The 14275-nt window shown below is 37.8% G+C and overlaps 1 protein-coding gene across 3 annotated transcripts in view; it reads left to right on the top strand.

The window, feature by feature from the left end:
• The window catches only part of LOC136621574 (complement factor H-like), a 1208893-nt gene that overhangs the window by 1164492 nt on the left and 30126 nt on the right, over window positions 1-14275 (top strand). For all 3 annotated transcript variants that reach the window (XM_066597131.1, XM_066597135.1, XM_066597136.1), the window contains one exon: window positions 6558-6737. In XM_066597131.1, coding sequence (XP_066453228.1) covers window positions 6558-6737 — 180 coding nt within the window. The remainder of the gene's footprint in view (window positions 1-6557; window positions 6738-14275) is intronic.

A 14275-nucleotide genomic window follows, 5' to 3' on the forward strand; every position in this document is an offset into this window, starting at 1 on the left:
AGCATGGTTTTGCTACTGTATGTATGGTCTGGATTTGAATCAGGTACTGTATCTGTATCATAAGTTTATTTTCACACTATGCTAATTCTGTGATAGTTAAACATTTCACTTATTAATGCAGGGTTTGTGGTTTTGGAGTAATCAGTTAATTTAGGTGATACTCAAGGGTATCGTAGCCTTGTCAATCAGATATGCCTAATTATTTATCGATGCATCGGGGACGCAAACAAGGATAAACACTCAAGTAATGTTTGCAAGCTCTTCTGAAATGCTTTATTATTGCATAGTTTCTATGGAAATTTTCTAGCACTTGTCAGCAGCTGATCACAAGCTGCCTCGCTCCATCAACATCCAGGCATAATTGAACAAGCATTTCATAGTAAATTTACAGTTTGTGTACATCATTGTATCCATAACTAGCTTACCCGTTGCGCGTTGCTTCGAAGACAGACATACATACATACATTTGTTTTTATATATCTAGATAACAAGCAATCACAGCGCAGCTTTCATGTTACCTCAGCTTTATAATATATAACACCCAATCACAGCGCAGCTTTCATGTTACCTCAGCAGTAAGAGAAATAACAACCAATCACAGCGCAACTTTTATTCTGCCTCAGTAATATAAGAAGTAGCAACCAATCACAGCACAGCTTTCATGTTGCCTCAGCAGTATAAGAAATAGCAACCAATCACAGCACAGCTTTCATTTTACCTCAGCATTCTCAATATCCAGGAATTGTCTTGCGAAACTTTCGGCGGATGCATCATTTTGTAGTTGAACACGCTTGCTCGTAATGCCTTTTGCTTTCGTGCTTAAGATGGAAATCAAACGTTCTTTGTCTGGGGGGCATAACTGTCGACGATGCTCGCACATGCGCCACCTATCGTAGGATAGTTGTACTATGCCAGTAATCTTCCCAGGAGTGTTCTCAACAACTTCCCAAAGTTTCATGGCGATCGGATGAATGGTGTAGTAATGCATAAAGGACAGACAGACATTCATTTATATATGTATATATATATATATATATATATATATATATATATATATATATACAGTATATACTAGCTAACCCGTCGCGCGTTGCTGCGAAGACAAACAGACATACATTCATTTTTATATATCTAGATAACAACCAATCACAGCGCAGTTTTTTTAGGTTACCTCAGTGGTATAATATATAACAACCAATTACCACGCAGCTTTCATGTTACCTCAGCTTTATAATATATAACACCCAATCACAGCGCAGCTTATATGTTACCTCAGCAGTATAAAATATAACAACCAATCACAGTGCAGCTTTCATGTTACCTCAGTGGTATAATATATAACAACCAATCACAGCGCAGCTTTCATGTTACGTCAGCAGTAAGAGAAATAACAACCAATCACAGCGCAACTTTTATTCTGCCTCAGCAATATAAAAAATAGCAACGAATCACAGCACAGCATTCTTTTTACCTCAGCGGTATAATATATAGCAACCAATCACAGCGCAGCTTTTATTTTACCTCAGCATTCTCAATATCCAGCAATTGTCTTGCGAAACGTTCGGCGGATGCATCATTTTGTAGTTGAACACGCATCCCGTTGCTCGTAATGCCTTTTGCTTTTGTGCTTGAGATGGAAATCAAACGATCTTTGTCTGGGGGGGCATAACTGTCGACGACGCTCGCACGCACCCCACCTATCGTAGGATAGTTGTACTATGCCAGTAATCTTCCCAGGAGTGTACTCAACAACTTCCCATTAACTTTTCCTATTTATAACATAATCAATGCTCGTGCCAAATTTCACGTTTCTATGACACCGGAAAGTGAGAAAATTACATTCCGTACATAAAATTTGGACGCTCATTCTTTTGCGCATAGAATTGAATAATCGAGTTGGGACCCATTAGCTTTCCCTTTTTATGACATATTCAATGCCCGTGCCAAATTTCAAGTTTTTATGTGAGAAAATTACATTCCGTACGCAAAATTTGGACGCTCATTCTTTTGCGCATAGAATTGAATAATTGAGTTGGGACCCATTAACTTTTCCTATTTATGACATAATCAATGCTCGTGCCAAATTTCACGTTTCTATGACACCGGAAAGTGAGAAAATTACATTCCGTACGTAAAATTTGGACGCTAATTCTTTTGCGCATAGAATTGAATAATCGAGTTGGGACCAATTAGCTTTTCCTATTTATGACATAATCAATGCTCATGTCAAATTTCAAGTTTCTATTACATTGGGAAGCGAGAGAATTCGATTCCGTACGTAAAATTTGGACGCTAATTCTTTTGCGCATAGAATTGAATAATCGAATTGGGACCAATTAGCTTTTCCTATTTATGACATATTCAATGCTCGTGCCAAATTTCGAGTTTCTATGACATTGGGAAGCGAGAAAATTAGATTCCGTACGTAAAATTTGGACGCTAATTCTTTTGCGCATAGAATTGAATAATCGAGTTGGGACCCATTAACTTTTCCTATTTATGACATAATCAATGCTCGTGCCAAATTTCACGTTTCTATGACACCGGAAAGTGAGAAAATTACATTCCGTACGTAAAATTTGGACGCTAATTCTTTTGCGCATAGAATTGAATAATCGAGTTGGGACCAATTAGCTTTTCCTATTTATGACATAATCAATGCTCATGTCAAATTTCAAGTTTCTATTACATTGGGAAGCGAGAGAATTCGATTCCGTACGTAAAATTTGGACGCTAATTCTTTTGCGCATAGAATTGAATAATCGAGTTGGGGCCAATTAGCTTTTCCTATTTATGACATAATCAATGCTCATGTCAAATTTCAAGTTTCTATTACATTGGGAAACGAGAGAATTCGATTCCGTACGTAAAATTTGGACGCTAATTCTTTTGCGCATAGAATTGAATAATCGAGTTGGGACCCATTAGCGTTTCCTATTTATGACATATTCAATGCCCGTGCCAAATTTCAAGTTTCTATGTGAGAAAATTACATTCCGTACGTAAAATTTGGACGCTAATTCTTTGGCGCATAGAATTGAATAATCGATTTGGGACCCATTAGCTTTTCCTATTTATGACATATTTAATGCCCGTGCCAACTTTCAAGTTTCTATGTGAGAAAATTACATTCCGTATGCAAAATTTGGACGCTAACTCTTTTGCGCATAGAATTGAATAATCGAGTTGGGACCCATTAGCTTTTCCTATTTATGACATAATCAATGCTCTTGCCAAATTTCACGTTTCTATGACATTGGGAAGTGAGAAAATTAGATTCCGTACGTAAAATTTGGACGCTAATTCTTTGGCGCTTACAATTGAATAATCGAGTTGGGACCCATTAGCTTTTCCTATTTATGACATATTCAATGCTTGTGCCAAATTTCAAGTTTCTGTGACATTGGGAAGCGAGAAAATTAGATTCCGTACATAAAATTTGGACGCTAATTCTTTGGCGCTTAGAATTGAATAATCGAGTTGGGACCCATTAGCTTTTCCTATTTATGACATAATCAATGCTCGTGCCAAATTTCATGTTTTTACGACATCGGGAAGTGAGAGAATTAGTGGCAATGATGGAAATCGAACGATCTATGTGGCTCTGTACGTGTCATAATAGAGCCTTAATGACATCACAATGCAGCTTTAACTGTCAGACATCCAGTGATGGAAATCAAACGATCTACGTGGGGGGGTGTAACTTTCGACCGCGCGCGCGCGCCATTTATTGTAGGATAGTTGTACTATGCCTATAATCTTCCCAGGAGTGTACTTAACAACTTCCCAAAGTTTCATGGCGATCGGATGAATGGTGTAGTAGCACATAAAGGACAAACAGACAGACAGACACGCACGCATACAGACATACATTCAATTTTATACATATATATATATATATATATATATATATATATGACATCAGGAAGTGAGAGAATAAGATTCCGTACGTAAAATTTGGCCGCTAATTCTCTTGCGCTTAAAATTGAATAATCGAGTTGGGATCCATTAGCTTTTCCTATTTATGACATAATCAATGCTCGTGCCAAATTTTAATTTTTAATGACAACGGTGAGAGAATTAGATTCCGTTTATAAAATTTGGATGCTAACTCTTTTGCGCTTAGAATTTAATAATCAACTTGGGACCTATTAACTTTTCCTATTTATGACATAGTCAATGCTTGTGCCAAATTTCAGGTTTCTTTGACATTGGGAAGTGAGAGAATTAGATTCCGTACATAAAATTTGGACGCTAATTCTTTTGCGCTTAGAATTAAATAATCGAGTTGGGACCCTTTAACGTTTCCTATTTATGACATAATCAATGCTCATGCCAAATGTCAGGTTTCTATGACATTGGGAAGTGAGAAAATTAGATTCTGTACGTAAAATTTGGACGCTAATTCTTTGGCGCTTAGAATTGAATAATCGAGTTGTGATGCATTAGCTTTTCCTATTTATGACATAATCAATGCTCATGCCAAATGTCAGGTTTCTATGACATTGGGAAGTGAGAAAATTAGATTCTGTACGTAAAATTTGGACGCTAATTCTTTTGCGCTAAGAATTAAATAATCGAGTTGGGACCCATTAACTTTTCCTATTTTTGACAAAATCAATGCTCGTGCCAAATTTCAAGTTTCTATGACGTTGGGAAGTGGGAGAATAAGTGGCAATGATGGAAATCGAACGATCTACGCGGGGAGGGGGGGGTTGTAACTGACGATGACGTTCACATGCGCAGCATTTATCATAGCATAGATGTACTATGCCTATAATCTTCCCAGGAGTGTACTCAACAACTTCCCAAAGTTTCATGGCGATCGGATGAATGGTGTAGTAGCACATAAAGGACAAACAGACAGACACACACACAGACATACATTCAATTTTATATATATATAGATTGCTTACTCACGTTTCTAGGAGCTGAAAGTTTTTACATGATGTTCCATCTCCAGGGCCTTTGAAGCCTTGGAAATAATACATCCTACATACAAGCTAGGAATTATGCCATAATATCTGGAAGTACAAATACAAGATTTGTTGAAAAAAAATTCATTTCTTCAGCTCACAAAGTGGCAAATAATGATTAAAGATGAGCGAACACCAAAATGTTCGGGTTTGCGTTATTCGAAACGAACTTCCCGCGATGTTCGGGTGTTCGTTTCGAATAACGAACCCCATTGAAGTCAATGGGCGACCGGAACATTTTTGTATTTCGCCGATGCTCGCTAAGGTTTTCATGTGTGAAAATCTTGGCAATTCAAGAAAATGATGGGAACGACACAGCAAGTTCTCCTCTGCCACAGCTGTAACAGCTGTGGCAGAGAAGAACGATGTTAGCCCATTGAATTCAATGGAGCCGTCAATACAGCCGACTCCACTGAATGCAATGGGCTGCCGGCGATCACGGGATGAATTGTCGGAAAGGGGTTAAATATATAAGCCCTTTCCTGCAATTCATCCAGAAATGTGTAAAAATAAAAAATATATATATACTCACCTGGTGCCGGCAGACGGAGTTCAGCGCGGCAGGCTGCAGTTCTCCTGAACTGCTCTGAACAGCTGTGAGTAGTATTCAGCAGCCGGGGATTTAAAATCCCCGCCTGCTGAATAAGATGCCTCTGAATGGTCACAGCCTGACCAATCAGAGGCCAGCCCTCACTCACACCCATTCATGAATTCATGAATGGGTGAGTGAGGGCTGCCTCTGATTGGCTCAGGGGCAGGAGAGGATTTTAAATCCCCGGCGGCTGAATACTACTCACAGCTGTTCAGAGCAGTTCAGGAGAACTGCAGCCTGCCGCGCTGAACTCCGTCTGCCGGCACCACGTGAGTATATATATATTTTTTATTTTTACACATTTCTGGATGAATTGCAGGAAAGGGCTTATATATTTAACCCCTTTCCGACAATTCATCCCGCGATCGCCGGCAGCCCATTGCATTCAGTGGAGTCGGCTGTATTGCCGGTTCCATTGAATTCAATGGGCAAACATCGTTCTTCTCTGTCACAGCTGTTACAGCTGTGGCAGAGAAGAAGGATTTGTCTTCTATATGTTCTCAATGGGGTTGGCGCTGCTGCCGCCGGCCCCATTGAGCGCATATAGAAAAGATTTCTCAGGGAAGAAAGTTAAAGTAACCCGAACATCCGAACATCGTGTGGTGTTTGTTACGAATAACGAACATCCCGAACACCCTAATATTCGCCCGAGCATCAAGCTCGGACGAGTACGTTCGCTCATCTCTAATAATGATGTGTTTAAACATTTTTCTGAAGCTACTTTCACAGTGGCTAAAAGCAAGAAGAAAATACATGCACTGCGTTCTGTCTCCCTATGAGACAAGTGCTAACCAAAAATTGTTTCACCACACAGGGAAGCGGAATTTAGAATTTAGACTGCTTTGTTTGGTGAAACATATGAGGACATGCAAGTAAAAGTGATTTCTGTTTTCTCCAGTAGGTTAATAGTTATGTGATGCTTACTTGTTTTTCATGGATTCTGCAGACTACCAAAAATATATACTAATAACAATTTAATTATTTTCCAGGTTTTTGTGTATTGCAAACAGCAACAATCATCACCAATAATATTAATTCTAACATGAACAATGTAGTGGACCATGGACAAACAATCATATTTCAGTGTAATGAAGGAATGATGCCAGATGATAAACTGGAAGCCAAATGTGAAAGTGGAAATATAAACTATCCCAAATGTAGTTTTGCAAGTAAGTCTGCAGTATATGCAGGTGATTGATATGAGCATTCATTACAAAAGCCGCCGGAGTGTTTATACCAGATCTGCACAACTTGGCAGTAGGTGGGGGCCAAAATTAAGATGAACAAACTTCTTTCGGCCACAGATAGATTACCTTTACTTACAAAGGTTGCTAAACTCCTATCTGTAATCTTTACCTTTACTTACAAAGTAAGTTGCTACAACCTATTTTGCAAACTGCTTTGCTTTTTCTCACTGCACCAATTTTGTCATTGCACAGCAATCCAATGCTGCTGCACCACTGTGGGTACCTGGGAGAAACTTGATGCACTGTTGCAATGCTTTCTGCTCCTGCACCGCTGTTGATTGCATTGCTGTTCCTGGCATCTAAAGGACCTTCTCAGACATCACACTCATGTGATTGGCCACACAGCAAGGGAAGGGATAGCAAGAGTCAGCTGCGTGTTCAACACCAGCTTTAAGTCACGTAGCTGATGCCTGCTATCCCTACCCTCGCTGCATGGCCGGTCATATGACAATGAGCCCATGTAGGTCCTTTAGGCTAGTCCCTCTAGCCTGACATGGCTATGCTGCAGATATGACTATGATGTCAAAAGGCTAGCTGCTAGCCTCTTGCCAACATAATTATGTCAGAGTGTGTGGGCTGCCACAAACCTTTTAATGGGCCGCTTGTGGCCCGCGAGCCATATGTTGTGCTGGACTTTCTTATACTGGCAATAACACTGTACAGACATCAGGGAAGAGAAAACTACATGACACAATTTACTCTGTCTTTCCAATACATCATCAAATCTTTCTAAAAATAAATGTGAGGGGAACATATATTTACAATACTATATACTGTATCTCTATAATATGTTTAAAAGGTTTAAAGTGGGGCTGTCACATCTCCTGACACATATGTTTTAGTAAATAATTAAACTCCCCATAAAATAACAACTCTGTAGAATCTTTTCTTGGAACTGTTTTCTTGTTCCTCTGTTATTCCCTTTTAAAAAATTTACAAAGAAATTGATGTTATGGATTTATGGAAAATGTGGATCCAGTGGAGCAACCCACCAAGACTAAGTGAAGTCCTGGAGTGGTTGGTAGCTGACTCCTTCGATAGGCGGACTGAAGACAGGAATTCAGTACAAACTCAACTACATGAATACAAAGAACTGAGAAAATATAAACTCAGGAAAAGGGAGACTGACCCTTGTCTATAGGGAGAATGGCAGAACCCTACCTATAAGCCAGGCAATCCCCCCGATAAGGGCGGCCCTGCAGTGGAACCTCAGGTCTGTCTATCCCTGAAGCGGTAATACTCCGAACCAGACAAAACTGGCAAACAAATGGAACCAGACAGAACTGGCAGCAGACAGATGCAACACAGAGCAAAGACAAACTGACAGAAAATAGACAGAAGAACAGATGCAGATATACAAGATGCCTCAGACAGAAGAGAAGGTCAGAAAACAGACCCAAGACAGAGAGGCAAACAAGACACAGATAAGACAGAAGTCAGACTGCAAGACAGAACCCAGAGAGTGGGCAGAACTGACACAGAACAGAATGACCAATGAAGGCTGATTGTCATGAACTAACAAACACCAATTCAAAGACAACCAGGAAGTGCATCCGCTCATCTTAAATAGGGAAGTAATGCATAATCAACCCCGCAGGTGAACTGAGAGGCAGAGGCCTGGTTATCCCTCTCAGTGCTGATTAACCCTCTCAGTACTGAATAACCTTCTCAGTGTTGAACAAAAGCAGAAAGAAAAGGCAGTGACCTTACAATTGACAACTTTGTGTTACCATTCTCCTTGACAAAGGAGACTATACAGCCTGATATTGTCAGCACTGACTGAACAATGTGAGAGTGTGCTGAGATGCCCCCAACTGGTAACACCCAGTTGATCATTTACTTGATCTCTAGGACAAATAACAGAGAGAGACAGACATGGCCGAATTTATATAATGTAGCTAATCAGGGAAACAGGAGCAGGGAACCAGAACCAAGTCATGCAGGGGAGCCGATGCCTGGAACACAGGAGTTCATAGGTTTGAGTCCTGATAGTTGCCAATAGTAACCACCAAACTCAGTGCACCCAATAGACATGGAAATTGCCAAGCTGTCAAGCCTGTAACCATCAAGCTTATACCTATTGTGACTGTAACTGCTATGCTTTGTACAGTCTTCTTAAAGGGATTATCCAACTTAAAAGAAAAAAATAAATAAAAACAGTACACACCTCATTTCCCTAGTGACCCAGTACTAAAGCTCCAGAAAACTATAATTGGTTTCTGATTAGATTTTTCATACTGCTCGTGACTGCTACAGTCAGTCAATGGCCACCTCAGTCATATGCCATACTCCTGTCATCATGACTTCAATCGCTGAGCAGTAATGTCAGTAAAATGGTATATAACCACTGTGGCCATTAACTGTCTATATCAATCACATGCTGGCCACTTGTAAACAAAGACAAGGAGACATGTGAGCATTGGAAAAAGTAGTGAGCATAGTTTTGTTTTTATTTTGCAACAATGGCAGCTTATGTTATTGCCTTTTTTTTACTTTATAACCCATTTAAGTTTACTGGTGGTATTCAACGAAACTCTTGTGCCATGTGGAACCTCAAAAGTGGGCCGAGGACCACACATGAGAACTGACCATGTTACATGCTAGTGTGACTTCTTCCCATAGTGCATCCTGGTGCCATCTCTTTACTAGGTCAGTGATGCAACTGGCCATCTACATGATGGAAAAGAAAATGTGAATCATCTGGCCAGGCTATATTTTTCCATTACTCCATGGTCCAGTTGTCATGCTCATAGGCGCATTGCAGGTGCTTTCTGTGGTGGAAAGGGGTCAGCATGGGCACTTCGACCAGACTGCAGCTATAAAGCCTCATATGCTTAAATATACAATGTATATGTAATGTGTGATCTGACACTTTTTTGTAATGACAAACATTAACCTTTTTCAGCAATTTGTGCTACACTAGCTTTTCTGTGGGATTGGATCAGACGGGCTAGCCTTCACTCCCCTCGTGCATAAATAAGCCTTAGGAACCCATGATGTGTTGCCAGTTTACCAGTTCTCCTTATTTTGACAGGTACTAACCAGGGCAGTTTAATGGTGGCATGGCTTGATAGATAATCTGTAGTGACAGCCCTGGGAACTTTCAGAAGGTCCCACGGCTGCCATAGCAACCAAATGCTATCTCACATTCTTATTGCAGAGGGCAGTTTGGGACCCCAAACTCTGATCGGGGGATTTTAATGGTTAACAGCCATGATCTCCATGATAGCTGATCGCAGACGTTGCTGGTGGGTGTCAGCTGTAAGAAACAGCCAGCAGCCACATTTCCCTCCATACAAACCCCGATCAACAAGATTTAACTGTACATCCTGTGTCGTTAAGGTGTTAAAGAAAGCTAGTTTTTTTAAAACTTAACACACACAACTTCCGCAGAACATCATAACTTTATCATCATTGTATACTCTGTATTGCAGTTGCCCGGGTTAATAGTGCAGGCAGAGCTGCCTTTGGTTGTAGTACCAATCTGTGCTACTGCAATTTTGACAGCACTATCTGCTTCCAGCATTTTCCACACTGACAGCATATCCAGGGATGAGCTGATCAGCGGGGATCTTGAGTGGCAAAACCCACTGATTCACAGGCGTACCGGCAGGGGATGCCAGGGTCGCAACGGCGACCTGGCCCCTGCACTTCAGGGGGCTCAGAGGCCGCCCTCCATCATACACTTCGCACTGCACTGTTGGCTGCCGCGTGCTTAGTGTGGTCCAGCCGACAGCACAGCCAGAGAGGAGAGTAGGAGAAGGGAGGGGGAGGACTTGGAGAGATGACAGGGGAAGAGGAGGGGGGGTGGGGGAAGGAGCAAAGAGAACACAGACACAGACTCACCAGCACAGCACAGCATCGAGTGGACCAGGGATGATGAGGTCATCTCCCTGCTGCTGACCTCCTGCTGACACAGCTGCTCTCCTCACCAAAGAAAAGGTCCGGACACCAGGGGTATGTATCTATTTATCTGCTTGTCTGCCTGTCTGTATATCTATCTATCTATCTATCTATCTATCTATCTATCTATCTATCTATCTATCTATCTATCTATCTCATAGCTATCTATCTATCCATCCATCCATCTATCTCATATCTATCTATCCCATATCTATCTATCTCATATCTATCTATCTATCTATCTATCTATCTATCTATCTATCTATCTATCTATCTATCTATCTTATATCTATCTATCTATCTATCTCATATCTATCTATCTATCCAGCTATCTCATATCTATCTATCAATCTATCTATCTATCCATCCATTTCATATCTATCTATCCATCTATCTCATATCTATATCTCTATCTCAAATCTATCTATTTATCGCTCATATCTATCTATCTCTCTCTCTCTCATATCTATCTATCCATCTATCTCATATCTATATCTCTATCTCATATCTATCTATCTCATATCTATATCTCTATCTCATATCTATCTGTCCATCTACCTCATATATATATATATATATATATATATATATATATATATATATATATATATATATATATATATATATATATCTCATATCTATCTATGGATCTATCTACCTATCTCTCATATTTATCTCTCATATCTATCTGTCTATCTGTCTATCTATCTCATATCTATCTCATATCTATCTATCTCATATCTATCTATCTATCTATCTCTATCTATCTATCTCTATCATATCTATCTATCTGTCTTTCTATCTCATATATATCTGTCTTTCTATCTCATATATATCTATCTCTCATCTATCTATCTCTCTCTCATATCTATCTATCTCAAATCTATCTATCTAGCTCTCATCTATCTATCTATCTCATAGCTATCTATCCATCCATCTATCTCATATCTATCTTTCTATCTATCCCATATCTATCTATCTATCTATCTATCTATCTATCTCATATCTATCTATCTAGCTCTCATCTATCTATCTATCTGTCTATCTATCTCATAGCTATCTATCCATCCATCTATCTCATATCTATCTATCTATCTTTCTATCTATCTATCCCATATCTATCTATCTATCTATCTATCTCATATCTATCTATCTATCCATCTATCTATCCATCCAGCTATCTGATATCTATCAATCTATCTATCTATTCATCCATCTCATATCTATCTATCCATCTATCTCATATCTCTATCTCATATCTATCTATCTATCGCTCATATCTATCTATCTCTCTCTCATATTTATCTATCTATCTCATAGCTATCTATCTATCTATCTCATATCTATGTATCTATCTATCTATCTATCATCCAGCTATCTCATATCTATCTATCTATCCATCCATCCTATATCTATCTATCCATCTCATATCTATATCTCTATCTCATATCTATCTATCCATCTCATATCTTTATCTCTATCTCATATCTATCTATCCATCTACCTCATATCTATATCTATATATATATATATATATATATATATATATATATATATAATATCTATCTATCTATCTATCTACCTATCTCTCCTATCTATCTCTCCTATCTATTTTTCTATCTATCTATCTATCTATCTATCTACCTATCTCTCATATCTATCTATCTCATATCTATCTATCTCTCATCTATCTATCTCATATCTATCTATCTATCTCTATCATATCTATCTATCTGTCTATCTATCTCATATCTACATGTCTTTCTATCTCATATATATCTGTCTTTCTATCTCATATATATCTATCTCTCATCTATCTATCTAGCTCTCATCTATCTATCTATCCATCTATCTCATATCTATATCTCTATCTCATATCTATCTATCTCATATCTATATCTCTATCTCATATCTATCTGTCCATCTACCTCATATCTATATATATATATCATATCTATCTATGTATCTATCTACCTATCTCTCATATTTATCTCTCATATCTGTCTATCTATCATATATCTATCTCATATCTATCTCATATCTATCTATCTCATATCTATCTATCTATCTATCTATCTCTATCATATCTATCTATCTGTCTTTCTATCTCATATATATCTGTCTTTCTATCTCATATATATCTATCTCTCATCTATCTATCTATCTATCTATCTATCTATCTATCTATCTATCTATCTATCTATCTCTCTCTCATATATATCTATCTCAAATCTATCTATCTAGCTCTCATCTATCTATCTATCTATCTATCTATCTCATAGCTATCTATCCATCCATCTATCTCATATCTATCTATCTATCTATCTCATAGCTATCTATCCATACATCTATCTCATATCTATCTTTCTATCTATCTATCAGATATCTATCTATCTATCTCATATCTATCTATCTAGCTCTCATCTATCTATCTATCTATCTATCTATCTATCTATCTATCTATCTCATAGCTATCTATCCAACCATCTATCTCATATCTATCTATCTTTCTATCTATCTGTCCCATATCTATCTATCTATCTATCTATCCATCCAGCTATCTCATATCTATCTATCCATCTATCCATCTATCTATCCATCCAGCTATCTCATATCTATCTAGCAATCTATCTATCTATTCATCCATCTCATATCTATCTATCCATCTATCTCATATCTCTATCTCATATCTATCTATCTATAGCTCATATCTATCTCTCTCTCTCTCTCTCATATTTATCTATACATCTATCTCATATCTATATCTCTATATCATGTCTATATATCCATCTATCTCATAGCTATATCTCTATCTCATGCCTATCTATCCATCTATCTCATATCTATATCTCTATCTCATGTCTATCTATCCATCTACCTCATATCTATCTATATATATATATATATATATATATATATATATATATATATATATATATATATATAGCATATCTATCTATGTATCTATCTACCTATCTCTCATATCTATCTATCCATCTATCTCATATCTATCTATCTATCTATCTATCTCATATCTATCTATCTAATATCTATCTATCTCTCTCATATCTATCTATCTCTCTCATATCTATCTATCTATCTCTATCATATCTATCTATCTGTCTATCTATCTCATATCTACCTGTCTTTCTATCTCATATATATCTATCTCTCATCTATCTATCTATCTATCTATCTATCTATCTCATAGCTATCTATCTATCCATCCATCTATCACATATCTATCTATCTACCACATATCTATCTATCTCATATCTATCTATCTATCTATCTTATATCTATCTATCTCATATCTATCTATCTATCTATCTATCTATCTATCTATCCATCTACCTATTTCATATCCATCTATCTATCTATCTATCTATCTATCTATCCAGCTATCTCATATCTATCTATCAATCTATCTATCTATCTATCTCATATCTATCTATCAATCTATCTATCTATTCATCCATCTCATATCTATTTATCCATCTATCTCATATCTATATCTCTATCTCATATCTATCCATCTACCTCATATCTATATATAT

The sequence above is a fragment of the Eleutherodactylus coqui genome, chromosome 3 (assembly GCF_035609145.1).
Source record: "Eleutherodactylus coqui strain aEleCoq1 chromosome 3, aEleCoq1.hap1, whole genome shotgun sequence".
Classification (NCBI taxonomy): domain Eukaryota; kingdom Metazoa; phylum Chordata; class Amphibia; order Anura; family Eleutherodactylidae; genus Eleutherodactylus; species Eleutherodactylus coqui.